General features: G+C 44.1%; 1 protein-coding gene across 2 annotated transcripts; it reads right to left on the bottom strand.

The window, feature by feature from the left end:
* Positions 1-980: 980 nt before the first annotated feature.
* On the bottom strand, positions 981-22,182 carry LOC141101696 (interleukin-8-like). 2 transcript variants are annotated; one of them, XM_073590981.1, is made up of 5 exons: positions 21,986-22,182; positions 20,783-20,915; positions 17,529-17,616; positions 4,590-4,648; positions 981-4,050 (listed from the first exon to the last, which is right to left on the bottom strand). In XM_073590981.1, the coding sequence occupies exons 1-5, from the start codon at positions 22,119-22,121 to the stop codon at positions 4,032-4,034; spliced, it is 435 nt and encodes a 144-aa protein (XP_073447082.1). In that variant the 5' UTR covers positions 22,122-22,182; the 3' UTR covers positions 981-4,031. The 2 variants fall into 2 exon arrangements, with proteins under 2 accessions (XP_073447082.1, XP_073397040.1); XM_073540939.1 differs by lacking the exon at positions 4,590-4,648 and having other exon boundaries at positions 21,986-22,176.
* Positions 22,183-26,695: the final 4,513 nt, after the last annotated feature.

The raw sequence follows: 26,695 nt of genomic DNA, 5'->3' as shown, positions 1-26,695 counted from the left end.
CACATTTCTACTTTACATAATCATAGCCTAGGAAGGGGCCATGGATATTGGTCCCCCCCGGCTACAAATACCAGCTCGCAGCGGCCCCAGAAATGGCGCATCTCCAAGATGCGCCAATTCTGGCACTTGGCCCCTCTCTTCTCACTGGGGGGTATCACCCCCTTCCCAGGCTACAAATATTGGCCCCCAGTTGTCGGCTTTACCCCTCTGGCGCAGAAAATTGTGCGGGAGCCCACGTCATTTATTTTTCCATTTTTTTTTTTTTTAAATATATGGCTATATATCTTTAGATATATCTATGGATAGATTTATAGATAGATATGGGATAGAGAGATAGATATGTCTATCCATATATCTATCTCTAACTATCCCATATTTATCTATCTATTTATCTATCTATTATCATCTGTCTGTGTGTAATGTAGTGTGGGTTGGACAAATGTAAAAGAGGAGGTTGGACAGAAATGACATCACAAATCTTTTTTTTTTTTGTTGTTGTTAAATAACATATCTTTATTTAGCTTACAAAATCGCATACAAATCCGTAGGCAAAACCGCACCTGCGTTTTTGGGGTTTTTGTGCTGAAAAATCGCGGGAGAATCCTCATTGTGTGGACATACCCTTAGAGATCACAGAACTTACAACGCTGAGGAGTGGACTGGATGGAACGTCATTCAAAGGAGGAATGTCAGAGCCAACAGTGTCAGTGGGTGTAACCATGCCTTCAGCACCATCACTGGCCGAGCTGAATCATAGGGGATTGTAGTCCGAGCTTGTCTGTGTGTGCACGCATTTTCACATTGAATATGCCATAATGGGTCCAGAGAAAACAGGTGAAGATGGTATCAAGATGGTGCTGGCCACCTCTACTGAAATGGTTTTGAAAGCGATAACAGAATCAGAAAAAGAGCTGAATCTTGAATAGTTTTACAAATATGATCCCAAGACAAGCATATTTACATAAAGAAGCACTCCCATATTTTGTTTTTTCAAGAATAGTATTTTTTTTAAAATTATTTAATGGTTTCTCATTTGCCTAATATACAGTATATTCTTGCATACAAAGATAGTAAAAAATAATACAATATGTACAATATACAATTGAAATACACCTAATATTGATGACCACATAGATGGGTACAAAAATCTCAGTAAAAGAAAAATGATTCTAATATAAATTATAGAAGAGAAATTCTATCCATAGAGTGTACAGATCTCCGGAGGTTATATATAAGGCCAGACTGCGAACTATCTCTGAATGCCCTCGATGTAAGAATGAAAATGCTGGAATGCTCCATATGTTGTGGATGTGTCCAAGGTTGGCTGCTTTCTGGTTGGTGGTTTTGAGCCGGATAGAAGGGGCTTATAGGTGCATGGTCCCAAGGGAACCGGTGGTTTATCTGTTGGGATATGTGGAGGAGATAAAAGTGGATAACTCCCTCAAAGTGGCAATTGCCAGACTGCTATATATGGCTAGGAAGGTGATAGCGAGGAATTGGATAAAGGAAGATCCACCTTCAAAAGAGGACAATACCTTCATTATGTGAAGCATGTCATTAGTCTGGAGAAGGGGGGGTCTATAAGAAGAGGGGAAAACTGGTGATGTTTGACAAACTGTGGACGCCATGGCTGGAATTAGGTTAAGAGACGGATGTATGGGGAACGGTCTCTGGGATATTCATGTGTGGGAATGCTTGTCCATACTGCTCTCTTAGTTAAAACTGTATGTCTCAAATTTATATATTTGTCCAGATCATGCTGTTGAGAGAATGAGAGCTGTCTAGAGGGGGGGTGGGCTTTCCTTGTTATGTTGGGGTTTGTTTTATTTTGTTAAAAACTGAAAATGATTATCTCTGAATAGGTATTTTGCTGTATTCTTAATAAAAATTTATTTGAGTTAAAAGAAAAAGAGAAATTCTATCCATTCCAGTTTGCCTCGGAGTTAATGTGGGCCTGTTTCTGCACTTGTATTATGGCACTTTCCTGGCCTGACATTGCACTTATTTCTTTGAACTGATGCTGCCAGTTTTGGTCATTAAATCCATGATCAAGCCAGGTCACTGTTAGTAATGTGAGTGCAAAAATGAGCTCTTTCTGGATATCTGAAAAACTGCCAAAGCCTAAACTAGGAAACATGGCCAATTCTTCCGTTGATGTTTATGAAATTGCATAATGATGTATGGTCCAAAGGGCAAGACATTATTATGGTTCATAAACACTAGAGACACAGGGCATCTGGAAGATGGCCGTGGGAAAGATAATTAAAAGATATTGATTATCAGTCAGTATATTTTTATAGATATCCATATTATTGTTGCATTTTTTTTTTATTCAACCATACAATAGTGTTTATTCAGTAACTAAAGTCCGCAAATATAAGACACAGGAATGGGCGCTAAGATTGGGACATCAGGGTCACTTACTGACAAAAAGTTTCTTTATACTGAAAACAGCTTTGCAGATCTTCCAGTGCCATACAAAATCCCATAAAGGGCCCGATTCATTAAGACCAACTTTCTTCACGCCAGTCTTGATGAGGAGGCATTGTGAAGTCAGATGCTCTTGATTCATGAAGCGGCACACACCTCTTTACAAATCAGGATTGCCGGACAAGTGGTGTACACCTGTGTACGCCTTGCCACAAATCCTACTCTAGTCCCTGCTAAAGTAAGATTTGTGCATGGCAAATGCCGCCTATCGTCAGGAGTTTGTCCCCACCCTATATCCGCCTACTTTGTTCTGGCTGAGCGAAAATGGCGTAGAATGGCAAAAGTCACATAATGTTAGCGCAGCTTTGAGTTGTGCTAAAATTAGGCAACTATGTTGTATTATCATAGAGAGATGAATGTAAAGATTAAAGTGGTGGGATCTAAGTTTGTCTACCCAGTTTATAGCTGGACTTACATAAATGCCTATGATATGTTTAAAGAACATTGTTTGCCTGTTCTCTCCCCTTAAACATAAAATATGACCCTATCCTACTCATTTTGTACACAACTAAAATATCACGGTTATAATGTTTTATGACATTTTCTTTAAGATGTCTTTTATAAAAATAAGTAAAAATTTTTTTTTAAAAATGCCCTTTCGATTCTAAAAATATTTAGTTGCAAAAAAAAGGTAAAAAAAAAAGAATAAAGAAATGTAAAATGCACGCAAACTATATATTTAAGATCATGAAAAACATTTAGGCCCAAATTCATCAGGACTTTTCATCCAGTCTTGATGAGGGGGCGTGTAGGAGTTAGACACTCCAGATTCATTAAGAGGCTCGTGCCTCTTAATGATTCAGGAGTGTCTGACGAGTGTCGTGCGCCTCCATGATAGAAATCTTACTCCAGTGACTGCCTGGAGTAAGATTTTTGACATAAAGAATGCCACATTTCATCATGAATTAAACAAGCTGTGGCATCCATCATGCCCCAGCTCCGTCAAACTGGCATTAAAAAGTCAAAGTTTTTAGGGCAACTACACGTTGCTCAAAAACTATGAATTTTCAAAGCAGTTTATGCCACAATTCTGGCAAATTTGATGATTCGGTGCCATAGGATTTAATAGATTAACCTAGAAAATCTTAGATAACTGAAGCGGTGCTTGGGAATTGGCAGGTCAGTGGCGCAAAACTTAGTGCAAGTACATTAACGTTAATTGTAAAGGCGAACCAATAAGGCTGCCCATATCCAACACCTGGTGCCAAGTTAACTATTGTTTCATTTTTCACTACAAATCCTCTATCAGTAATATCACGGAACAGTTCCCAAATCATATAAATTGCTACAATAATATCCTATAACGGTAGTACAAGCTGTAAGCTAAAGCCATTATATACTTCATAGTTGACACCAGAGTAAATATTTTAGATTTCATATCTTTCAACAGCTGTTTTGCCCTATGAAATAAGGGAACCGAACAAAAATCTCATACTTGTACACTATCCATGGTTCAAAGACTGATACATGCAACGTATCTGAACTCTGATGACAATGAAGATTTCAATGAAGTTGCTCGTGTTAGTTCTTTCGTTGCAGCTTTACTTTGTTCTTGATGTCCTGTTAAGGTGAGAATAGAAGGTGTCATTACTTGTTAGGTATTGATATATTTTCATGATTGTAGCTAGAAATATGAACATATTTTGCATATCAAACAGGTCCATTTTAAAAATATTAACTTTTGATGAAGTTCTAATATGATTTTTATTTTCAATTCTTATTTATTTCAATGCCCCTTTCTCTGTTTATGTGTCGGCCATGATAGAAAAAAGGGGGTTGGCTTTGCTAGCGAAATGAGCCTGTGAATCAGCCTTTTACACACACACACACACACACACACACACACACACACACACACACACACACACACACACACACACACCCAATGCCCTGGCACAGGAAACATCTCAATTGATGAGCACAGGACTTAACGTGAAGCTATTGGAATCACAGTGACACCTGAAAATCAGTAAAATAAAAGTATATTTTTAAGTTCTATAACAGAATTAGTTAAATTTTTTTAATGTGGACGACTCCTTTAAGCATTGTGTTAGTTGAATATTTTACTGTAGAATTAAAAAAATAGGCATTAGACCTACCGGTAATTATGTTTCCAGGAGTCCATCCTAACCGCACCAGGGAGGATGTCCCTCGCCTCCTTGCAGGGACAGGAAGAGCACATAAGAGGTTAAAAACAGTCTCCACCCCCATTCCCTCAGTGTTTTTCCAAGTACCACACCGTGGATGATGCAACTGAACACTTTATTTACAGAATCATATTACGACATATGACATCATTAATTCAGGAAGGGAACTATCCGTCCTGTCAGGATGGACTCCTGGAAACATAATTACCGGTAGGTCTAATGCCTATTTTCACCAGGGATAATACCAAAGTATCCCCTTAGGGTGGGATGACTGCCTGGAGAACCATTCTCCCGAAAGCAGTCTGTTGGTTAGATAACACATCTAATTTGCTAAGGCTGAGTTCACATGTGGCGTTTTTTTCGCGTTTCTGCGGCGGTTTTAACCGCGAAAAATAAGCATCCCATGCATTCCTATGGGATTCCGCAATGCTGTGCTAATGCTGCGGTTTGTACCGTGGCAGAATCGCTTCGCGGTAAAAACCGCAGCATGCTCATTAATTTTGCGGAATCGCGGCGATCCCGCACCCATAGGAATGCATTGTTCCGCTTACTTCCCGCATGTGGCTGTGCACACCATGCGGAAAGTAAGCAGAACATTTGCGGATGGTACCCACTGTCTGGAGGAGGGGAGACTGTCCTCGGGGCTTTGGGTACCATAGCCCTGTAAAAAATAGAATGTAAAATAAAAAATATTGTTATTCTTACCTTCCGGCGTCCCGCGCAGCCTTCCCGCCTCTCCACGCTCTCGTTCCCAGTAATCCTTTGCGAAAATGCCCGCGATGACGTCCGTTCTCGCGGGATTGCGAAGTCTCGCGGTCATTCGCGCGACGTCATCACGAATTACCGTGAGACATCGCGATCCCGCGAGAACGGACGTCATCGCGGGCATTTTCGCAAAGGATTACTGGGAACGGATGCGCGGGACGTCGGAAGGTGAGAATAACACCATTTTTTTTTTTTTTTTTACGTTTTATCTTTTACTACTGATGCTGCATAGGCGGCCTCAGTAGTAAAAAGTTGGTCACACTTGTCAAACACTATGTTTGACGAGTGTGACCAACCTGTCAATCAGTTCTCCAAGCGATGCTACAGATCGCTTGGAAAATGCTAGCATTTTGCAAGCTAAATACGCTTGCAAAATGGAAGTTTTTCTGCGGGAAAATCGCAGGAATTTAAAATGCGATTTTTCCGCGGAATGGAATTCCGGAATTCTCGCGGTAACTTCCGCGAGAGTTCCGGTACGTGTGAACTTAGCCTTACAGAATGTGTCCAACCTGGACCAGGTTGCGGCCCTACAGATTTGGTTTACTGAAGCCCCTGCTCTTTCCGCCCAGGAAACCAGTGGCGTATCTAGGGGGGGGCAGCCGGGGCAATTGCCCCGGGTGCAGCCAGCAGGGGGACGCAGACGGGCCGCCTAATGCAGCGGTCTGCAGTGTCCTCCCTGGCGGCTGCGTTCTGCCGCCCCCCCGCCTGAGAGTCAGCGGTTCTCTGTGTCAGCTGTCAAGCTGACAGCCGGCGCAGAGAAGGAGGCCGCGCCGGCTCCCAGGGAGCAATTGTACTGGCGTCTATACAGACGCCTGTACAATTGAAGCTCTGACCGCCGGGCCAGAGCGACATCAGCATCGTGATCAGGTCATGTGATCACGCTGCTGACGTCACTCCCCGGCGCCCAAAGCAAACGCTGGTGGTAAGTGTGCTCCACTGTGTGGAGCTGAAGAACCACCGAAGATGGGAGATGAGGGGGAGTTAATGAGTGGAGATGGGGGGGATTTGTAGAGGGGATGGCGGTTAATGTGTGGGGGTATTTAGAGTGGGGATTGGGGTTAATGAGTGGGGATGCCATGGGGGTTAATGTGTGTGGGGATTTGGAGAGGAGATGGGGGTTATTTAATGTGATGGGGTTAATGAGTGGGGATTGGGTTAATGTGTGCGGGGGTTAATGAATGGGGATGGGGATTAATGTGTGGGGGCGTTAATGAGTGGGGATGGGGGTTAATGTGTGTGTGGGTTAATGTGTGGGGGTATTTGGAGTGCAGATGGTTATTTAATGTGTGGGGGGATTTGGAGTGGTGATGGGGTTAATGAGTGGGGATTGGGTTAATGTGTGCGGGGGTTAATGAATGGGGATGGGGGTTAATGTATGGGGGCGTTAATGAGTGGGGTTGGGGTTAATGTGTGGGGGTATTTGGAGTGCTGATGGGGGTTAATGTGTGGGGGGATTTGGAGTGGGGATGGGGGGTTATTTAATGTGTGTGGGGGATTTGGAATGGGGATGGGGGTACTTAATGTATGTGGGGGATTGGGGATGGGGGGATTTAATGTGTGGGGAGATTTGAGGACACAAAATAAAGAGTATGTATGAGGAAACAGTATGGGGGATTGGTGCAGACAGTATGGGGAGCGAATGGGTTAATGTATGTGGATGGACACAGTATGGGGAGTCGGGGATATGTGTGAGCAGACAGTATAGAGAGTGAGGGGGTAAATATATGAGGAGACAGTATAGTGAACAGGTGGGATGCTAGAGGGGAATATCGTGAGGCGACAGTATATTGCAGATATTTTTATTTAGGAGCATTATAATGACACTTCTATCTTTAAGGGCGTCGTGTGGAGATTTGCTGCAGAAGACCGGAGAAGATGGAAGTCTACAGAGACGAGATGTGGATGAGAAAACTCATCATGGGGTCTAGAAGAAAAGGTGACTGACTGCAGAGACGACGTCATCTATAAGGTACTTGGATGTAAATGTTATTTGTGACACTGACTAATTCTCATGTTTTTATTTGTTAGGAACATTAAAGGGGTTGTCCAGGTTTGTGCTGAGTCTGCAGTCATTCTATGTGACTGCAGACGTCTGAATTCTCACAGTGCTCACTGAACGCTGTCAGGATTCTCTCAAGCCGGTAATTTACATACATGCGGTCACATGCTGACTAGACATGTGTGGCCTCATTCAATGAAAATAAACGGAGCGAGGCCGGGCACGTCTAGTCGGAATGTGGCCAGAAGTATATAAATCACATACTTGTGCTGACATGACTACATCGGCAAGGGAGAATCCTAAAAGTGTGCAGTGCATTCGTTGTGAGAATTCAGAAGCTGCAGTGTCAGGATTCAGCTCTGCAGGTTGCCGTAGTCATCACATGGACACTTCACTCATATGCGATTTTCATAGGTATGGTCCTGTGACAACGAGTTTCTCTTCCTGTGCTTCTCTCAGTTTTTTACTGAACATTGAGAGCATTAGGAGGAGCAGCTCGTGGGTACATGGCTAAGTGTGCAAGTCGCATATGTACTTGGGGGGCGCGCCGAACCGAATTCTTGCCCCGGGTGCCAGAGAGCCTAGATACGCCTCTGCAGGAAACTGATAAAGCTCGTGTTGAGTGAGCTTTTAACCCTTCTGGGGGGGGAGGAACCCCCTGAGAGACATAGGCTAAACTGATTAGCGATGTTATCCATCTCGCGATGGAAGCTTTTGAGGCTTTTCTCCCTTTGTTTTTCCCCCAAAGAGTAGAAATAGGTTATGGTCCTGTCTCCAACCCTGCGTGGCCCTGATGTAATCAATAACTGCCTGGCGTACGTCTAATTCGTGCAGGTCCCTTTCTTTGTCATTTGAGGGGTTCTCACAAAAGGAAGGTAAAATTATTTCCTGGTTTAAGTTTTGGACTGATGCAACTTTGTGCAAAAAGGTGGGGTCTAATCTCATGATTATTCGATCCTCCCAGATTCAGAGATATGGGTCTCGGATAGATAGCGCCTGTATCTCACTTATCCGTTTTGCAGTGGTGATCGCCACTAAGAATGCTACCTTCATGGTTCGATGTGAGATGGGCATCTCCTGACTCTGGATAAAGGGATCTGAGCAAAGGGACCGCAGGACAAGACTAACATCCCATGGGGGGACTGACCTCCTGACTGTGGGACGTAACCTCTGAGTTGCCCTGATAAATCTTATTACCCAGGGATGGGAGGCCAAGGGGTAGTCCAGAAAGGCGCTTAATGCCGAGATCTGGACCTTCAGCGCGCTAGGCCTAAGTACTTTATTAAAGCCTGCCTGAAGAAAATCCAGTATCTTTGGGATGTCTGGCTTTCCATCCGCCGAGTCGGGCCTGCCACAATCCAGACAGAATCTTTTCCAAATTTTGTGGTATATCGCAGAAGTTACTGGTTTTCTGCTGTCCTGAATAGTCGATATGACCTGGTCTGACAGGCCTCGAGCCCTCAGGATCTGCCGCTCAGGATCCAGGCTGACAGGTGAAGTCTCCCTGGATCTTGGTGAAGCACTGGCCCTTGGTGAATGATGTCTTCCCTCTGTGGAAGCAGGAGTGGTCGATCTTCTGCCATAATCCACAGGAGTGGAAACCAGCTCCTTTTCGGCCAATAAGGTGCTATCAGTAGCACTCTTGCCTGATCCTCCTGAATCTTCCTGAGGATGGATGGAATGAGAGCTATCGGGGGAAATGCATATGAGAGAGTCTGCCCCCACTTTTGGCTTAGGGCGTCTACCCCTTCTGGATTGTCCAACGGATTCAGAGAGAAAAACCTGTACGTCTTCGTATTCTTTCTGGTTGCGAAGAGGTCTATCTGCGGTCTTCCCCAGCGCTGGCATAAGTTCTGAAAGATCTCTGTGTTAAGCTCCCACTCCGTAGGACAGATCTTCTGCCTGCTTAAATAATCTGCCACTGTGTTTTGCGACCCTTCGAGATGGACGGCTGTTACTGACAGAACCGTATTTTCTGTCCAGGAAAAGATCTTTTTTGTCAGGTCCTGGAGTGCCCAATGCCTTGTTCCTCCTTGATGCCGGAGGAAGGAAACCGCCGCCACATAGTCCGATAGAATCTTGACGTGTTGATTTCTTAGTTTGTCCTGATTTCTTCTTAGGGCCTCCCATGTGGCGTAAAGTTCCTTGTAGTTGGAGGAGGTGGACTGCATGTTTGCCGGCCATTCTCCCTGAAGAATTCTGCCTTCTAGATGAGCCCCCCAGCCCCATTTCCTGGCGTCCATAGTGATTATGACGCATGGGGAAGTGATCCAGGGGACACCTTTCCTTAGGTTTTGTCGCTGCATCCACCACACCAGGGATCTTTTTACTGCTGGAGACAAGGCCATTTTCTTGTCTAGGGAGGTCTGGTGACGATCCCAGGCGGCCAGTACTTCTTTTTGAAGGGTTCTCGCGTGGAACAGTGCCCATTGGACACAAGGGATGCAGGATGTCATGAGGCCCAGAGCGCATGGCTATTCTGATGGAAACGCGGCCTTTTTGAAGTTCCTTCATGCTGTTCTGGTATCCTTGTCTGTTTTTCTGGTGGTAAGAAGGAAGTTCTGCTTCTGGAATCCAGTAGTACCCCCAAAAAAATCTCTTCTTTCTGGTACTAGGTTTGATTTTTCTTTGTTTATGATCCAGCCCAGAAACTCTAGAACTTCTATTGTCTTCTCCTTGTGTCACCGTAGTTCTTCTGCCGATCGCGCCACCAGGAGGAAGGCGTCTAGGTATGGAATGATTATTCCGCGATTTCTTAGGAACGCCACCACTTCCACGATTAGCTTCGTGAAGACTCGAAGCACCGAGGCCACACCAAAAGGAAGACACTGAAATTGAAAGTGGCAGGTCCGATTCTGAAGTCTTACTGCAAACCTCAGGAATCTCTGTGACATTGGGTGAATTGGCACCTGATAGTAGGCACTTTTCAGGTCCAGGGCACACATCAGGGCATTCTTGTCTATCAAATGGACTGTGGATCTGATTGACTCCATTTGGAATTTTTTGTATGTGACCCAGGCATTTAACCCCTTTACCCCCAAGGGTGGTTTGCACGTTCATGACCGGGCCAATTTTTACAATTCTAACCACTGTCCCTTTATGAGGTAATAACTCTGAAACGCTTCCATGGATCCCGGTGATTCTGACATTTTCTCGTGACATCTTGTACTTCATGTTAGTGGTAAAATTTAATTCATATAACTTACGTTTATTTGTGAAAAAAACGGAAATTTGGCGAGAATTTCGCAACTTTCAAACTGTGATTTAAGGGCATACAAATTCAAAGAGATACGGCACACAAAAAACTTAAGTAACATTTCCCACATGTTTACTTTACATCAGCACAATTTTGGAACCAAATTTTTTTTTGTTAGGAAGTTATAAGGGTTAAAAGTTGACCAGCGATTTCTCATTTTTACAACACCATTTTATTTTTACGGACCACATCACATTTGAAGCCACTTTGAGGGGTCTATAGAAAATACCCAAAAGTGACACCATTCTAAAAACTGCACCCCTCAAGGTGCTCAAAACCACATTCAAGAAGTTTATTAACCCTTCAGGTGCTTCACAGGAATTTTTTTGAATATTTAAAAAAAAAAAATGAACATTTAACTTTTTTTTCACAAAAAAATATTTCAGGTTCAATTTTTTTTATTTTACCAAGGGTAAAAGGAGAAATTGGACTGGAAAAGTTATTGTGCAGTTTGTCCTGAGTACGCAGATACCTGATATGTGGGGGGGGAACCACTGTTTCCGCGCATGGCAGAGCTCAGAAGGGAAGGAGCGCCGTTTGACTTTTTCAATGCAAAATTGGCTGGAATTCTGATTGGACGCCATGTCACGTTTGGAGAGCCCCTGATGTACCTAAACAGTGGAAATCCCCCACAAGTGACCCCATTTTGGAAACTAGACCCCCCAAGGAACTTATCTAGATGTGTGGTGAGAACTTTTAACCCACAAGGGCTTCACAGAAGTTTATAACGTACAGCTGTACAATTAAAAAATCATATTTTTTCCACAAAAAAGATCTTTTCACCCCCAATTTTTATTTTCCCAAGGGTAACAGGACCTAAAGGTTATTGTGCAATTTGTCCGGAGTACGATGATACCCCATATGTGGGTGTAAACGACTATTTGGGCGCATGGCAGAGCTCGGAAGGGAAGCAGCGCCATTTGACTTTTTTTGGCTGGAATTGAGAACGGACACCATGTCGCGTTTGGAAAGCCCCTGATGTAACTAAACAGTGGAATCCCCCCACAAGAGACCCCATTTTGGAAACTAGACCCCCTAAGGAACTTATCTAGATGTGTGGTGAGCACTTTGAACTCCCCCAGTGCTTCACAGAAGTTTATAACGCCCGGGCGTGAAAATAAAAAAATCGTATTTTTTTCCACAAACATGATCTTTTAGTCCCCATTTTTTTTATTTTCCCAAGGGTACCAGTAGAAAATGGACCCCAAAAGTTGTTGTCCAATTTGTCCTGAGTACACTGATACCCCATATGTGGGAGAAAACTACTGTATGGGCACACGTCGGGGCTCGGAAGGGAAGTAGTGATGTTTTGGAATGCAGACTTTGATGGAATGGTCTGTGGGTGTCATGTTGCCTTTGGAGAGCCCCTGATGTACCTAAACAGTGGAAACCCCCCACAAATGACACCATTTTGGAAACTAGACCCCCTAAGGAACTTATCTAGATGTGTGGTGAGCACTTTGAACCCCCAATAGCTTTACAGAAGTTTATAATGCTCGGGTGTGAAAATAAAAAAAATCATTTTTTTCCCACAAAAATGATATTTTTGCCCCCAATTTTTTATTTTCCTAAGGGCAACAGGAGAAATAGGACCCCAAAAGTTGTTTTGCAATTTGACCTGAGTAGGCTGATACCCCATATGTGGGGGTAAAACACTGTTTGGGCGCATGGTAGAGCTTGGAAGGGAATGAGCACCATTTGACTTTTTCAACGCAGAATTGGCTGGAATTTAGATCAGACGCCATGTTGCGTTTGGAGAGCACCTGATGTGCCCAAACTGGAAACCCCCCAATTCTAACTCCAACCCTAACCCCAACACACTCCTAACCCAAATCTCAGCCCTAACCCTAATGGGAAAATGGAAATAAATACTTTTTTTAATTTTATTATTTTTCCCTAACTAAGGGGGTGATAAAGGGGGGTTTGATTTACTATTTATGGCGGTTTTTATTTTTTGCAGCTGTCACATGCTAAAAGACTCTTTTTATTGTAAAAATAGTTTTTGCATAACCACATATTGAGAGCTATAATTTTTCCATATTTTGACCGACCGAGTCATGTGAGGTCTTTTTTGCGGGATGAGTTGACGTTTTTATTGGTATCATGTTCGGGCACGTGACGTTTTTTGATCGCTTTTTATTCTGATTTTTGGGACGCAGAATGAACAAAAACCAGCGTTTCCTGAATTTCTTTTGAGGGATGCGTTTACACCGTTCCGCGTGAGGTAAAATTGATAAAGCGGTTTTATTCTTCGGGTCAGTATGGTTACAGCGATACCTCATTTATGTCAATTTTTTATGTTTTGGCGCTTTTATGCAATAAAACAATTTTATATAAAAAATAATTATTTTTGCATCACTTTATTTTGCGAGCTGTAACTTTTTTATTTTTTCTCTGATGATGCTGTGTGGCAGCTCGTTTTTTGCGGGACAAGATGACGTTTTCAGCGGTACCATGGATATTTATATACGTCTTTTTGATCGCGCGTTATTGCACTTTTTGTTCGGCGGTATGATAATAAATCATTATTTTTTGCTTTGTTTTTTATTTTTTAAGGGGTTCGCTAAAGGGGTTAACTAATGGGACAGTTTTATAGGGCAGGTCGTTACGGACGCGGCGATACCAAATGTGTACTTTTATTGTTTTTGTTTTTTTTTTTATTTCCAAAAAATGAATTTATTAGGGAATATTTTTTTTTTAAATTAGCCATTTTTTTAAAAATTATTTTTACACTTTTTTTTATTTTTTTTTTTAAACTTTATTAGGTTGTCCCAGGGGGGACATCACTGTCCTGTGACAGATCGCTGATCTGTCACATCACAGATCACTGTGACAGATCAGCGATCTGTCACAGGCACCTGCACTTGGCTTCCTCGTGCCTGCGCTTTGCAGGCACTGAGGAAGCCAGCTCCCTGCAGGCCCCCCGAAGGTCCCCGTCACCATCTTGGATCCAGGGACCTGCAGGGAAAGAGCACCCCGCAGAAGCGCTGCATATTGCATTGCTGTGGGGGGCTCAGGGAAGCACAGAGGGAGCCCCCTCCCTGCCGATGCTTCTCTTTAACCCCCGGTACGCCGCGATCGTGTTTGATCGCGGTGTGCAAGGGGTTAACGTGTTGGGGGCGGTCCGTGACCGCCCCTGACACATTGTGCCGGGTGTCAGCTGTGATAATCAGCTGACACCCGGCCACGATCAGCGGCGCTCACCACGTGGGCGCCGCTGATCGCGCTAGACGTACTATCCCGTCCATGGGCACAGGGGCCCGGGTTCCATGGACGGGATAGTACGTCTGATGTCAGAAAGGGGTTAAGAAGGGTTTCAGATTTATAATGGTACGGGATTCTCCGGATGGCTTTGCGATGGCAAATAGGGACGAATAGTGGCCCGCCCCAATTTCTGCCCGGGGAACCGGAATTACCACCCCTAAGATTGCCAGTTCTGTCATATCGACCCACATCTGGGAGTCTTCTTTTATCCTGCGGGGAGAAATGGACCATTTGGGGGAGGGGATGAAAATTCTATTTGGTAACCCTCTGCTATTGTCCTCAGTACCCACTGATTTTTTGTGATCTGAGACCACTGGTAACTGAATTCTCGGAGTCGACCCCCTATGTTGGTATAGTCATGTTCTCCTGGATCTAGTACGTGATCCAGAAGGGGGGGGCTCTAGATCTTCCAGCTCTAGAGTGGGTGCTACCGTAGCAACCCCTCTGAGAGCTCCTCTGGTACCTATAGTACTGCTGCCTTCTATATCCCTCGGGTCTACGAAAGGGTTGGTCCCTAGGTTTCCTTTCCTCAGGGAACCCTTTCTTTACATCGGATACTTTTTCTAATATATCATCCAATGCTGGGCCGAAGACTTTTAACCCAGAGAAGGGAAGGGCACAGAGCTTGTTTTTAGAGGCTCCGTCCCCCGTCCAGGTCTTTAACCAGATGGCTCTGTGTGCCGAATTTGACAAAGAGCCATTCCGGGCGGCAATTCTAACAGATTCCGCCGATGCATCGGCTAGGAGGGCTGTGGCTGACTTCATGATTGGAAGAGAATCTATAATTTCCTCCCTTGGGGTTTTATTTGTTAAATGTTCCTCTAACTGGCCCAACCATAAACACAGACCTTGCTACCGAAGTAGCTGCTACGTTTGTTTTAATTAAGGCTGCTGATGTTTCCCAGGCCCGCCTTAGTAGGTTATCCGCCTTCCTATCCATGGGGTCCCTCAGACTAGACGCATCCTCAAAAGGGATTGTTTTCTTGGCTACTTTTGCCACAGGGACATCAATCTTGGGAACTACCTCCCATTCTTTAATGTCCTCGGGGTCGAAGGGGAGCCGTCTCTTAAAGTTCCGGGATATCACGAGACATTTTTCCGCCTCCTCCCATTCCTCCAGGACCATAGCTCGCACATGGTCGTTCACTGGAAATACTACTTTCCTCTGCGCCCTAAGGCCCCCGAACATCATGTCCTGCTTGGACTGAGGTTTCTGGACCTCCTCAATCTGCATTGTGTCTCTGACCGCCTGAACCAGATTGTCTGTATCATCCGAGGAAAAGAGGTATCTTTTCCCATACTCCGGTTCGCTAGTGCCCAGCTTGCCTTCTTCCTGATCCGACTCTGAGGAGTTGGAACCTTCCTCCTAACTAAGCTCCATCTCCTGTCTGGTTCGCTTAGCACTGGGGCCTGGACTGGCTGGCTGTGCCTGGGGCAAGGTGGCCACGGAAGCCTGGACCTCCTCTCAAATCAGCGATTTCATCTCAGATAGGAGGGACGGCTGTACGCCTTTCATTACTTTGGCCGTACAAGTGTCACACAGCAACTTCTTGTGCTTGCTGGGGAGCTTAACTCTGCATACGGGACACTTATTGGGCTTCCCTGGGTCTTTCTCCGCCTGTTTGGTCGTGGGAATGGGCGCTGTCAGTTGTGCCTTTTCCTGCATAGTGCAAGAAAGGGACAGTCAGGCTCTGATCTGGGCCTTCCGGGTGTCAGTCGGTCGGTCTGCTCTATGCCACTTACCCCATCCGGGTCGAATCTGCCCTGGTTCTCCATCGCTGTTGAGAGTCTCTGCGAGATCAGGACAGGAGGGTGCTGCCTGTCTCGCTGATACCACACTCTGCTCCTTCAGAGCGCCTGCCAGCGGCCTGTATTTCCGGCGCTCTGACGTCACCGGAAGTGCGTCACGGTCTCTCTGCACGCGACTTCCGTCCCCGCGCTGCTGCCGGCGTCGGAGCTGAGAGCCTCCGCTGCGGGACGAAGCAGCTCTACCCAGGGGGCTCGTCCTCCCCTGGTCTCTGTGGCTGAGGGACCCCACCCAGGAGGGTTTCAGCGCCGGGGCCATTTCACAGGAGGAAGGATTGGCAGGGCCGCCCGATCCCCCTGGACCCCTCCAGTAAGCCGACTCTTCTTGTGCGTCCCTCCGTGCAGGGACAGGAAGAAACACTGAGGGAATGGGGGTGGAGACTGTTTTTAACCTCTTGTGTGCTCTTCCTGTCCCTGCAAGGAGGCAAGAGACGGCCTCCCTGGTGCTGTCAGGAGGGACGTCCTGGAAAATACATTTTTAAGTATGGATGAGAAATAAAAATGTAAGATTTTTTGCCATCGCTTTATGAGGGGCATGCATGAAATAATGAGGTGAAAAAGACAGGTTTACAGTATATGTCCTGGTATGCATGGCTCTCCCATCCTGTCCTGGTATGCATGGCTCACCCATCGCTGTCCTGGTATGCATGGTTCATAATCTTCTATCCTTGTATGAATGGTTCCTATTTAAAAAAAAAACAAACAAAAAACCTCCTACTCACCTTCCACGTGCCCTTGCAGCATCTTGTTGGTCCCAATGCCAGCAGCTCTTCCTGTGCCGAGCGATCACGTGGCACCACTCATTAAGGTAATGAATATTCCCTCCACGCTTATGGGAGTGGAGAGGCGTGCACATTCATTACCTTAATGAGCAAGGCCATGTGATTGCTTGGCACAGGAAGAGCTTCTGGCGCCGGAACCAATGAGATGCTGCGAGGGCACGCAGGGGGGTGATGAGGATGTCTTCTGGAAGCTGGCGGCTGCGGGTGTCACTGTGCACGCTATAAGAGAAATGAATATTAATTTCTCTTTAGAAGCAGTGTTCTGTCCCCCCATGAGGCGAATGAAGATAAAAAAAAGAAAATAGACCAGCAGATGGCAGCAGAGCACATGCGAGACTAGATTGTATTATTTTTCCATGCTGTGTCCAATCTATGGAAACCATAGAAGCATAATTTACACGGAACAGCACAAGCTTTAGCCACAGCTGCCGCCTCCTGCCTCTGTCACCCACCGCTCCTCCTCCCCCCGCCGGCTTTCTTGGACAACCGACTCGTGTATAAGCCAGGGAGGAGGGGGGGGGGGCGGTTCTCAGCACAAAAAAAATGTGCTGAAAAACTCGTCTTATACACGAGTATATACGTTATATCTGTATTTATTTTGAGGTCTCATATGATCTCATGTTCTAACTCTGTACTGGCCACATACAGTATATGACCCCCTTATGATTCTTTTCTCGTGAACTTTTGTTCTGTTTTGCTCCTCACATATATTATTAATTTTAGCATTATATGCTTAGTAAAATTATATTGATATTTATAACTGTGCATGTGCCTACATTGCTACTTGTTTTTTGAGTATAGTCCATGAAAAAGGAATTATTTTCCAGATCAGATTCTGGCTGGCCATAAAATGTAAATGAGAAATTTAACACAATTTTTTGATAGCCTTATCTCAGATACAACCTGCTTAATCTGATTGTAGTCACAATCCTGTGTGATGAGATTATAGGGATATGTACGTTTTTCTTTATTGAATATAATTTTCACAAACTGAATATGTTGAGAGAATTTTAAAATACCTTTTTCCTTAACATTTTTTTGACCATGCGTTTCACCCACTTGACTTCTGGATTTAGGCAGTCTTTGCGCCCATTTTTTAATGTCACACTGCAAAAGACAGATAAAATCCTCTTAAAATTATACATTTTTATAGTTTTATTTCTTTATTATAAAATATTTTTTTTACGGCAAAAAATGTCCTCATAAAAAAAATTAATATAAATATTAATTTTCAGAACTGAAGTCAGAGGCGCCTGATTCATTAATGGTGTTTTCTCAAGTTGTCTCTTGAGCACCTCAGAACTATGCAATCTCCTAACAGTTTCCTTCATGGTTTCTGGCTGGGCAGATTCTCTTCCTTGAATGACCGCTGTGGTAAATAAAACTGTAGTGTGACGCTGAGTCACTATCAGACAAACCGAGTGTCAGGAAGTCAAGAAGTCTGAGGTCAAATGCCAGGAGGGTACATCATAAACAGAGGGATGAGACAAAGGCATAGTCAGGTAACAGTCCAGGGTTAGAATACTAGGAGGAAAGCTGATGACAGCAAAGGGAGCAGGCAAAACAGATGGTCAGAACAAGGTCCAAGGTCAGGCAGCAAAAAGATCCACAAGCAGAACACTAGGCACAGAGAAACAAGCCACACAGAGCTAAATATACAACTGGCAGAGATCTGGGAATGACAGCTCAGCTAAGTAGCTGGGCAATCACCTGTGACAGGGAACACCAGAAGGCAGTCCTGAACCTCCCAGTCTCAGATTGGCCAGCCAAGCTGTCAATCAAAGTGCTGACAAATTCAGCACGCCCTGCACCAGACTGAATGGCTAAGCTGTCAGACAGTAACTGCATCCCAGACACTACATTTCACGATTCTACCCTTCAATGTATTAGTAGAACTATAAAGCCCAGCACAAGTTCTGATATAATACATACAGCTATTAGTGATCTGTTCTAAAGGGCCTTTTACACATAGCGAGATCGCTAGCGATATCGCTAAAGCGTCACCGATTGTGACGCAACAGCGAAATCGCTAGCGATCTCGCTACATATGACACGTACCTCCGCTGGATATCGCTGATCGCGCTCGAACGTCCTGGGCCATTTTCTCCTAGTTGGCGCCGACTAGCGACGCATGGACACAGGCGGAAGTCGTCATCATCGCTGCAGTGTGACAGGTAAGAGGGACCGCCGAGCATCGCTGGATCGTTGCTGCGTCGCTGGTGAGATTTGCCTGTTTGGCAGCTCACTAGCGACCATTTCGCGATGCACCAGCGATCCTGACCAGGTCGCATCGTTGTCAGGATCGCTGGTGCATCGCTAAATGTAACGGGACCCTAAAGCCCCCGTCACACTAAGCAAGTATGCTGCTGAGTCACAAGTTTTGTGATGCAACAGCGACCTCAGCAGCGATCTTGCTGTGTGTGACACCTATCGGCAACTGCCCCCCCTACCAGGTATCGCTGATCGTGCAGGAATGTCCTGGGCCTTTTTTGATCGTTGGTCACCCGCTGGCCAGCACGCATCGATCAGCGAGCTCCCAGCGCTGTAAGCAGACGCTGGGAGCTGGTATCCAAGGTAAACAGCGGGTAACTAAGCGCGCGTCGCTTAGTTACCCGCTGTTTACCTTGGATACCAGCTCCCAGCGCGTGCACACTGGAATCCAGGGTACACAGCGGGTAACTAATCGACGCGTGCGCTTATTTACCCGCGTCCTCGCTGGTCCTGATCTCTGGTGAGTCTGCCTGTTTGACAGCTCACCAGCGATCCTGACCAGGTCATATCGTTGTCGGGATCGCTGGTGCGTCACTGTGTGTAACGGGACCCTAAAGAGCCCCTTTACATTTAGCGATGCAACAGCGATCCCAACCACGATACGACCCGGTCAGGATAGCTGGTGCATCGCTAAATGGTCGCTAGTGAGCTGCCACACAGGCAGATCTCACAGCGATGTAGTGATGCAGCAGAGGTCATTACTTACCTTTCAGACGTGACGATCCTGACGTCCTCCCACCCGCGTCCACACGTCGCTCGTCGGCGCCAGCAGGAAGCGCCCGACGAGAAATGGAGCTGCGCGGTCAGCGACAGACAGCGGGGGAGCCGGGCGGAGGTAAGTATCACACATAGCGATATCGCTAGCAATATCTCTGCTGCGTCACAAAATCGGTGATGCTTCAGCGATATTACTAGCGATATCGCTATGTGTAAAACCCCCTTAAGTCTACACTGTTATAACTATTTACACACAGAGATAACAAGCACACAGGTCTGGACAGCCAAACCAGAAAGCCATGATTAGGAGACTTGCTGTGAAATCTGTGGGTTGGTGATTTATAACTGCATCTCTTCAGAAGATGAGGGAGAAGAGAGAGATGAGAAGCTAAATTCTATATACAATTCAAAGTACTGGAGAGATCTGGCTGAGATATTAAGAATTAATACCTCTTCTGGAATGTAACTTGCACATTTTGGTCCAGCACAAGACAACAGGCTCTATGGAAACGAGCTGAACCCATTAAAAGATAAAATTGCTTATTGCAGGAAAATAACAGCAGATAGAAAAAGCAAGTCAATTGTAAACTTGCTTATTTCCATGCTAAGTAAGCTAAAGCATTTTAAAAACTTGAGAATACCCCTTTAAGATGCACATGCTTCATAATGAATCAGGCACGTCTGAAAAGGGGTGGGCATCTTGCCACAATTCTTACTCCAGTCAGAGAAAGGTTGCATCTTAGATTAGATTACACTGTTTGGAAATATCATTTAGAGTGCTACTTCATTATTTACTATTTTTTTATATTCATGTATGGTGGTCTTTTGGGACCATGGTTTCCTGGGTTTGCACGCACCCAGTTTTCTCACAGAAGGACTGAGAGTACTGTTCATGTGACTTTTTTAATGTCAGAATAAGTGACTATTGAAAGGGTTAACATCTTCTGTAATAGTTCAATGAAGTTGGTTCATTCTGGTTCTGTTAGATGACAAAGTCAACAAGATTGGGAATATTGTAATGAGGGAGTATTTTAGAGGGCTTTTTTCCATGTGTTAGGGCATATGTTGGGTTACTCTCTACACTGACCTTTTCTATGAGTGAGCGAAGAGCCGCTGAGTATCAGTGGCTTCCACTTTAACAAACTGGATCATGTATCAATTAAATAGATATCCATTCAAACCTATGACTGACTGACAACAACTTTTTAAAGGAGTGGACCATATATATCCAACATCCAAACAAGTGACAGCAGCTGAAATTATTAACTGGTGTATTAACACTCACATGAGTTCCACTCTGGAGCAGTGAGGACCGCTGCTGATAAGCTGCATATTCATAACTTGTGTCTTTTTAATAGGTTTTGATAGCGTAGCACTTTTTATACATTGACAACGCAGTTCAACTGCCCCAGTCATACCTGTAAAAGAAGAATACCACGTTTAGTATGTATAATTTATTAAAACTGTAGCATTTAAAGTGGTTTAACCCTTTCACATCAGAGCCTGTTTTCACTTTCATGACAAGGACAATTTTTTCATTTCTGACCACTGTCACTTTATGTACTAACTCTTGAATGCTTCAACGGATCCCACTGATTCTGAGATTGTTTTTTTGTGACGTGTTGTACTTCAGTTAGTGCTAAATTTAAGTAGATGTTTTTTGCGTTTATTTGGGAAAGTATTGTAATTTTTGCCCAAATTTTGTAATTTTCAAACGTTTAACCCCTTCACGACATGCGCCGTACATGTACAGCGCCTGTCATGTCTCTCCATTTGATGTGGGCTCAGGCGGTGAACAGGGAAGATATGTACGCCTGTGCAGGACCGCGATGCCGGGGAGCCTGTGAAGCAAGCAGGAGGGCGACATCACAAGAAGATGGGAGACGCCGGACCAGGACCTGCAATACTCATTGGACCGGACCGCCCAGCAGGTGAATATAATAAAAGTTATTTTTCTTCTCTTACAGGTAGGATCGGGGGCTTATCTACCGCATTATACAGTGCGGTAAATAAGCCCTGAAAGGCAGTGGTCGTAACTCGTATCGGCCAAACCTGGTGACAGGTTCCCTTTAAATGTTGTGCTCTTGTATCAGTAATTAATCTATAAAACGCCTGAAGAAGGAACCTCTGTGGTCTGTTAAGCTTACAAATATAATTTCTTTGGTCCAGGGGCGATCCTATCGTTGATTGACAGCTTTCTCTTTATGCACATCTATACATAGAAAGCTGCCATAGGAACACCCACTGAACCAAAAATCTCAGAAAAAGCAGAGGTTTAATTGTTTAAAATAAAAGTTATACTGAATCTTTCCCCACAAAACTATATATCAATCTGTTCCGCTCCCCCTACTCTATAACCTGTCTGTAGAATAGACTGCATTTGTATGGTGACAGGTTCCCTTTAAGACTTAATCTGTCTATCCACATAAGCCAAGTACAATGGACAACCCACAAAACTCGTACAATCAGGAACGAAAATATCTCTTACAACAGCCGATGAGCAGTAATGCGGAGAGTTGAAGCAGGATCATAAATGCAGATATGACTTTGCAGTTCATTTTGATGTCCGTCTGAGTCCCCTTCTGTCTGCTGCAGGTGTTACTTCTGCATAGCTCCACTTTCATTTATACTCCCAGCCTGATTCTTGTCAGATGAGAATAGATTTCCCACAGATTACAGAACCCCGCCTTCTACTCAAGAGCTTACAATTTAGATTTCCTGAATCTTTACTAAGGAAATTCAAGTAACGCTAATTTACATAAGATAGGGAGAAGAAACGCTGACAGACATCTTTCATCACGTTCCTACCATGGCAACAACTTTCAGATTGAGCAACCAAAAGAACGTTGTTGTCTCTTTTGTAAAATTTATAGTGGAGTAATGAACTTTTTTTTTTTTCTGTCAACATTGCCATATGGCTTTTATTTTTTAAGGGATGAGTTGTATTTTATAATGTATAGAAAAATTAAAAATTTGGGGTAGGGTATAAAAAGAATAAATGGCAATTCTTAGAAGGCGTGATTACATTGTTGCAAAATGTATTTAGTTTTTTTTTATGCTTCACTAGTGTTGCATAAGAAAAACACCTTTAGGGCTCGTGGACACAAGGGTGTAACTAGTCAGCGTGCTGTTCGTATGCACAGCACTCTGAGCAATGTAAAGTAATGTGGTCTGCGTGTAAAAAGATTGCAGCATGCAATGTTTGATCCATATTTTGGATCAGACTCGCCCGTTATAAATATTTTATAAAAAAAAGGCACAGCAGCATTCTGTAAGGACCAAGATATATACAAACATGAGATCTAAACTACATTGTTGCTGAATAAAATGTACTAAGAAAAAAAAAAAGTACTTAAAAAAAAAAAGTGAAGGTTCTTAGCGTATAAATTGGCCAATTCATGTGTGCCCATCAACCACGGCAGGGTGACACTTCTCTGATGGGTCCTACCATCATTGGGTTGCATTGGTCACTGACTATATGCTATCAGTCATATTAAACACTCATTAGTGTTAATGAGTGTTTAATATGTCCTTAGATTTTACATTGCCACCATGTGTAGGCCATAACTTTTCATTTGTAAATAGGAATTATTGATAAGATGCGCACCTCTTAAAATTTTGGTTCCCTTGGAACTGTCTGACAGTGAGGGAAATCTACGAGCAGGCAATTCTTTGTGGAAGAAAATAATACAATTCTGCTTACATTTTTGCAGCACTGGTTATGCCAAACACCAAGTGAAAAATGCACCATAAATGTGAACTATTGTCCAGGTAAGCATTTGGCTTCTCCCCAGTGGGGCTCACAATCTAAACTGTGCACTTCACAAATAAAAAGCCAATAAATCAGATTAGTCTTTTTTGGGGAGGTTATGGGGGGTAAGTGAGATACCAATGGTGTGTCTGGCTGAAATCCATAAAACCAAGGAGAGAAAGTACAAGCTCGATATTTCTCAACCTCAAAGTCACAGTTACCTTAAATTCCATTTCTTTTATCCATTGTCAAATTAAAGTCATGCTAAAATTGGTCCTGGGTTCAAATCCCACCAAGGACAACATCTGCAAGGAATTTGTATGTTCTCCCCGTGTTTGCATGGGTTTTCTCTGGGTACTCCGGTTTCCTCCCACATTCCAAACACATACTGATAGGGATTCTAGATTTGTTAGCCCCATCGGGGCCAGCGATAATAATGTCTGTAAAGAGCTGTGGAATTAATGGCGCTATATAAATGAGTAAAATAAATAAAAAATAAAAATGATGTTTTAAGTGATAGTGTGTTTGAAGTTATACTATCACCACTAGATGGAGATGAAGGCTGAGATAAACGTTCTACTATGGAGAAGTACCATCAGTAGTAAGACCATACTTTAGGGAATTTTCAAACGTAAAGGTTGTGTTGCGGTTTCTTGACGTGACTATAGCAAAATTAGGGGAAAATATTGAGGTTTTGTTAATATTTTGCAAAAACAGGTACATTTTTCTGCAACTTGTGGTGTCATGGCAATAAACCGTACATTTGAATGTACCCAAAGATGCATGCTGAAGCCACTCTGGTACCATGAGAATTTATATATCTTACCAATTATCTGGAAAAATATATGTCCCAGCAAGTAAAAATAGCTTCACTACATCTGCCATAACCTATAGTTCATGCAAAAAAATGCGAAAGAAAAGGTTTCCAGTATTGCTGTAATATGTACATAATATCTGATAATGCTTATCCTTCGTACATATTGGGTTTCTCTTCTTCTGAAAGTGCCACTATTTTGGCTCCTGACACTGGCCAGTATAAACCACTATGTCTTTATACTACTGGAGTAAGGACTCGATGTGCAGCAACATATGGAGAGGAAGAGGAATTTGGGGTGAGGAGTGTAAGCATATGGAGAGGTCTTAAGGAGTCTGATATTTTTATGAATCTGGGGTGTTATTCTATTTAGTCTGAGATTTAAATTAATTTTTGTTGCCAATGACACAGCGCACATTATTCTGAGGCTGTGAACCAACAAAGACAGATAAAACTGTTTCTTGCATGAGGTAGGTTTTCATTCATTGCTATGCTCACGCGTAGTCTGTCACTAAGTGACTGGCCCTGTGTGACACTGCCCAACAATAGGTCGGTCACTAAATGATAAAACAAATAAGGGAACACCGGGGAAATAATTACAACAGTGGGCCCTGCGATAGGGAACAGGGAAATGGACACCTCCTGCACTCCCCTGAGGATGTGCCCTGCTCTAACTAGCGTCCCTATACAGGTTCTTTCAATCTGTAGCCGAGCAGGATACCTTAGCCCTCGCTTGCCCTGCACCTATCCCTAAGCAGGGAATTGGCAAGTGAAGACACTGGTCCCACCACTGCACTAATACAACACAAGGTAAGGATAGACAGACAGCAAAAGGAACAGGGTAACAAAAACCACACTTATCTTTCTCTGCTGCAATGCACCGCACAGCAGAGTAAGGCACCAGATAACAGCATTCAGCTGCAGCACTACTGCACCAGCAACCTCCTGTCTTCAGCACGGTTGGTACCCAAAAGGACCTGTATAACCAACAGTCAGCTGATGTATCAGGTGACTTTTTAAAGGAAGGTGGGAGTGGTCACCACCTATATCAGCAAAGTCACCAGCAATGTAATTACACCAGCGGCAACCGGGGGGAAAACAGACATTAACCCCTGATGGCCAGAAAGGAAAAAAGTTTATATGTGAGAATCCAGATCTGCCACGGATCCAAAAATGGATCGTGACAGTCACCACACATTCTATTTTTTTCCATTCTTTGCAGTTAGTGTTAGTGTTATGAATGGGTCACCGAGGAGGAAAACTAAACAAGCTAAGTCACAGAAAACCAGAGAGGTTGGTAACTATGCAGATTGCAGACCCCCTGATCCTAACCACACAACTAGCAGCAGCCGTGGAGCGTTCCTACGATGAATCTAGATGCCTCGTCACAGCCGGAGGACTAAATAAGCCTAAAGCAAGAAAAGGGGAAACTAACTGCCCCAGAGCAGACCCTAAAGGAATAGACAGCCCCCACACATTTATTGACGGTGAAACAAGATGAAAACACAAGCACAGGCAGGAAAATAGGCTGAGCAAACGATCAGGCCCAAACTAACTAGAAAGGACAGGAAAGGAAAGACACTGTCTGCAATCTGCCCAAAAAACCCTATAAAAATAATGTCCAACACTTCTGATAACAAAATTAACCCTGAAGTCACTAGACTTCTCCCACTATATCAGCACTCTGAAATATTCTGAGACAGAGCAAAAAAGAGGCCAATCTAATAAGGGACAAAAAGCAAATTGGCAAATACAGATAAATAAGAGTGGAAATTCGGCACAGCCCCAGCCGGGGCTGGCTGACCACACAAAAAAACTGAATAGACCAACAAAATCAAGTGTGAACATTAGCAGAAACACTTAGCTTGAGATGACTGGAACAGCTGAAAACCAAGACCTGAAAAGCCAGAAGGAATCACCAGCACCAGAATAGGGCGTCGGCTGTCTTAAATCCAGTATGAGATTCCAGTGATCCAATCGTTATCCTCATCATCAGGTGGCAGATCTCTACTAATTAAATCAACCTCACTACCTCCTGTTACCACCAGAGGGAGCCCAGAAGGAGAACTCACAACTGGTAGACCAGAAAATGAGTTCACAACAGTACCCCCCCTTGAGGAGGGGTCACCGAACCCTCATCCACGCCACCAGGCCGATCAGGATGGGCCCGGTGAAAAGCACAAACCAATCTATTGGCATGAATATCAGAGGCAGAGACTCAAGAATTATCCTCCTGGCCATAACCCTTCCATTTGACCAAATACTGGAGTCTCCATCTAACCAAACGAGAATCCAATATTTTCTCTACCTCATATTACACATTGCCTTTAACAAATACAGGGTAAGGAGGTGCTGCCATAGGAACTACTAGCTCAACAAACCTCTTCAACAGTGATTTGTGAAATACGTTATGGATCCTGAACGTAACTGGAAGAGCCAATCGAAAAGAAGCAGGATTAAGAATCTCCAAAATCTTATAAGGTCCAATAAATCTTTGCTTAAGTTTTGGAGATGCAACCTTCATAGGAATATTCTTAGACGACAACCAAACCATATCACCCACTTTAAACCGGGGACCAATGGTCCTATGCCGATTGGAAAATCGCTGGGCCTTTTCCTGAGAGAGTGGCAAC

This window comes from Dendrobates tinctorius, unplaced genomic scaffold (genome assembly GCF_039654945.1).
Source record: "Dendrobates tinctorius isolate UK_male_01 unplaced genomic scaffold, ASM3965494v1 ptg000011l, whole genome shotgun sequence".
NCBI lineage: Eukaryota > Metazoa > Chordata > Amphibia > Anura > Dendrobatidae > Dendrobates > Dendrobates tinctorius.
The sequence above is the reverse complement of the archived record's forward strand: the minus strand, read 5'-3'. Positions and strand labels throughout refer to the sequence as shown.